General features: G+C 51.9%; 1 protein-coding gene across 6 annotated transcripts in view; it reads right to left on the reverse strand.

Moving 5' to 3' along the window:
* The window catches only part of PDSS1 (decaprenyl diphosphate synthase subunit 1), a 46,521-nt gene extending 44,135 nt beyond the window's left edge, over positions 1-2,386 (reverse strand). For 4 of the 6 annotated variants that reach the window (XR_011075963.1, XR_011075964.1, XM_068560559.1 and 1 more), the window contains exon 1: positions 2,207-2,386. Coding sequence is in view for 3 of the 6 variants with exons in the window: in XM_068560559.1 (XP_068416660.1) it covers positions 2,207-2,338 (132 nt within the window). In the remaining 3 variants the exon portion in view is untranslated. Of the gene's footprint in view, positions 1-796; positions 834-1,499; positions 1,574-2,206 lie in introns of those variants that run through there. The other 2 variants (XM_068560575.1, XM_068560568.1) reach the window with 2 other exon arrangements.
* Positions 2,387-2,509: the final 123 nt, after the last annotated feature.

Raw genomic sequence — 2,509 nt, forward strand, 5'->3', positions numbered from 1 at the left:
CCTTTCCTTTCATTTTACCATTACATGACACTTAACCTACTTTTGTCAGCCTTCATGCGTAAATGATTCACACGAATTTAGGATTTATTATAATGCTTATTCAATCTGAGATCTAACCTCTAACTTGGGGTGAAGAGTTAAAATTACACAGCTAATACAGAGCACTCTTAACCACTGGGCAGTGCAACAGCATAGCTTGTTAAAAGCCTGGAAGGTGGATCTTGGCTCAGATCCCAACATTTCCCATCATTTCTGCTTTAAGAGTACCTTCGGGCAATGTTTCCCAAAGTGAGGTTAGAGGTGCTCAGGAGAGCAGGAAAGTATTCAAAGGGAGTGGTGTAACCGGAGCCACCTAGTGTGCCACTACTAGCACGGGCAACAACCATCTCAACCAACTCTGATTTTGTGTCTTTCCATCACATTCAGGCTTTTCTCCCTGAAAGCCAACCCTGCCTCCCATGAAGTTACCTTTTTTAAAAAAGAGAAAATGCTGAGTAAGAATCAAGACATACTGACAAGTGATTTGGCACAATCAGATACACACTGGTTTCCGTCCTATCCCAAGATGTTTGAACACTACCAATGAAGAAGTTGAGAGAACATACAAACATCAGGAAAAGTGGAGCTGTGCTGGGAGAGACGGGCGTGGCTTTATTGTTGTTGCTCTTTGTCCCCAAGGACTATCAGGCCCTAAGAGACTTGAACTAGCCAAAACACACCCTCCTGAGGCAGACACCAGAAGGCTCATGTATTTACAGTGAAAAATACCACTGACACGAATCAGAAATACACGTACTGGCATGACCAGCAAAGCTCCTCCTTGTGGTCATTAAGGCAGACATGGAAGACATCCAGCATATTCTCTCCAGGAAAGCACCCTTTCTGTGGCTAATTGTTTAATGGGCATGGAATTAAAAAAAAAAAAAAGGAGCATCAAAGAAAAGAAGTATCAGTGGCATCAGTGGTGGGTGCATCCATCTCTCCAAATAACATCCTCATCTGCGGTACTAGAAATATTTGAAGGCTGGCTAGGACAGTACTGAAATGGATCCCAGCAGACTCTCTTTTTCCCATATTCTCTCTTTATTGTCTAATCCATAGACTAGCCCAGCTGCCATTCTCTCTCCAAATGTCTATTTTGGATAAGTTGTGATTATGTATGCATATGTATCCAAAAGTAGACATTCAGAAATACTACATATTTCATATTGGGAAATGGTCTTTGATGGACACAGAAGTGTACCAAATCTGATTGAAACGGAAGAGTCCTAAATTCAAATAAACTTTTAAAAAAATGAGCCTTGCAAATGAGAGAACACATAAAATTACTATGTGACCGGAGAAGTCTCTAAAAGGACAGTGAGTCCACAGACCTTGCGTGGTTTTATGCTTACCAGTACGAGCCTAGCCTGTGGTACGCTAAGAATTAATCACTACAAAGTGCGGCAAAGGACTCACAGATCCATAGAAACTTGTCAATACACAGGAGCTAAACTGACCGGAAAGGGAGAAAAATGAGATGGAGTCCAAAGGCAGCAGGGCAGAGCGTCAGGGAGTCATGGTTAGTGCTCAGATTCTGACTCTACTTCAAGAAGTCATAGGTCGATTTAAAGATCAAGGTTTCTCCACTTGCGACATCCTCAGGCCTCTTCTCCTTCCAGCCCGTCCAAGTGTGCCCTCCCTCCGAAGCAACTACCACAGGACTGAACTCCGGTCCACTCTAAGCATCAGCCCTGCGTTCTCCACGAGACTTTTCCGCCGATTCCAAGGCTACCCGGACCCTCCGTTATCTCTGAGCGCTCAGAGCACCTTTTGCTCTAAAATCCCAATTAAGTTCTGTTGCCCCCGAAGCCCTGGCTGTAAACTCGAGAGGAAACACCTGCAGACGCTCTCGACGCTTTACGCATACCCCAGGAGACCACTGGGCCACACCTGCGTTTCGCCGCGACCTGTCTCCTCACCGCCCCTTCCCCACAACCGAGACGCTCCCCCGTCCCCAGGACACAGCTCTGCAGCCCCGCGCGGGACGCCCACCCCTCGACTCCGTCCCGTCCTCGGTGCCCCGCCAGCCCTGGGTCGCGTCCCAGCGCAGCCCTGCGGCCCCCGCCCGCCGCTCGTGCATCTCGCCCTCATTCATTCGGCGGCGCCGCTGTCATTGGCGCGGTGACCTCTGCGCCCGGCCACGGCTCGCGCTTTCCGGCCTCACCTGCGCGCGGGCGGCGGCGGCGGCGGCGCGCAGCCCGGACAGTCCCGCGCGGCCTGGGGAGCCGGGCCCGGGGCTCCGCGCCGCCGGCCTCCAGGAGCAGCCGCGCCGCCACCGCCACCAGCACGAGGCCATGGTCCGGCGTCTGAAAGTCGCGGCAGAGCTGCAGCTCCGCCTCTGGCCCGGCGGCCCCTCCTCCCGGAACCCGGAGCCGGAAGTCCGGCAGCGGAAGAGCGTCTGCCTCGCCAGCCCCGCCCCTTCTCGTTCCTCCCGAGGGCGCTTCCCGCCCGGGAAGGGGAGGAGCGG

This window comes from Eschrichtius robustus, chromosome 1 (genome assembly GCF_028021215.1).
Source record: "Eschrichtius robustus isolate mEscRob2 chromosome 1, mEscRob2.pri, whole genome shotgun sequence".
Lineage (NCBI taxonomy): Eukaryota > Metazoa > Chordata > Mammalia > Artiodactyla > Eschrichtiidae > Eschrichtius > Eschrichtius robustus.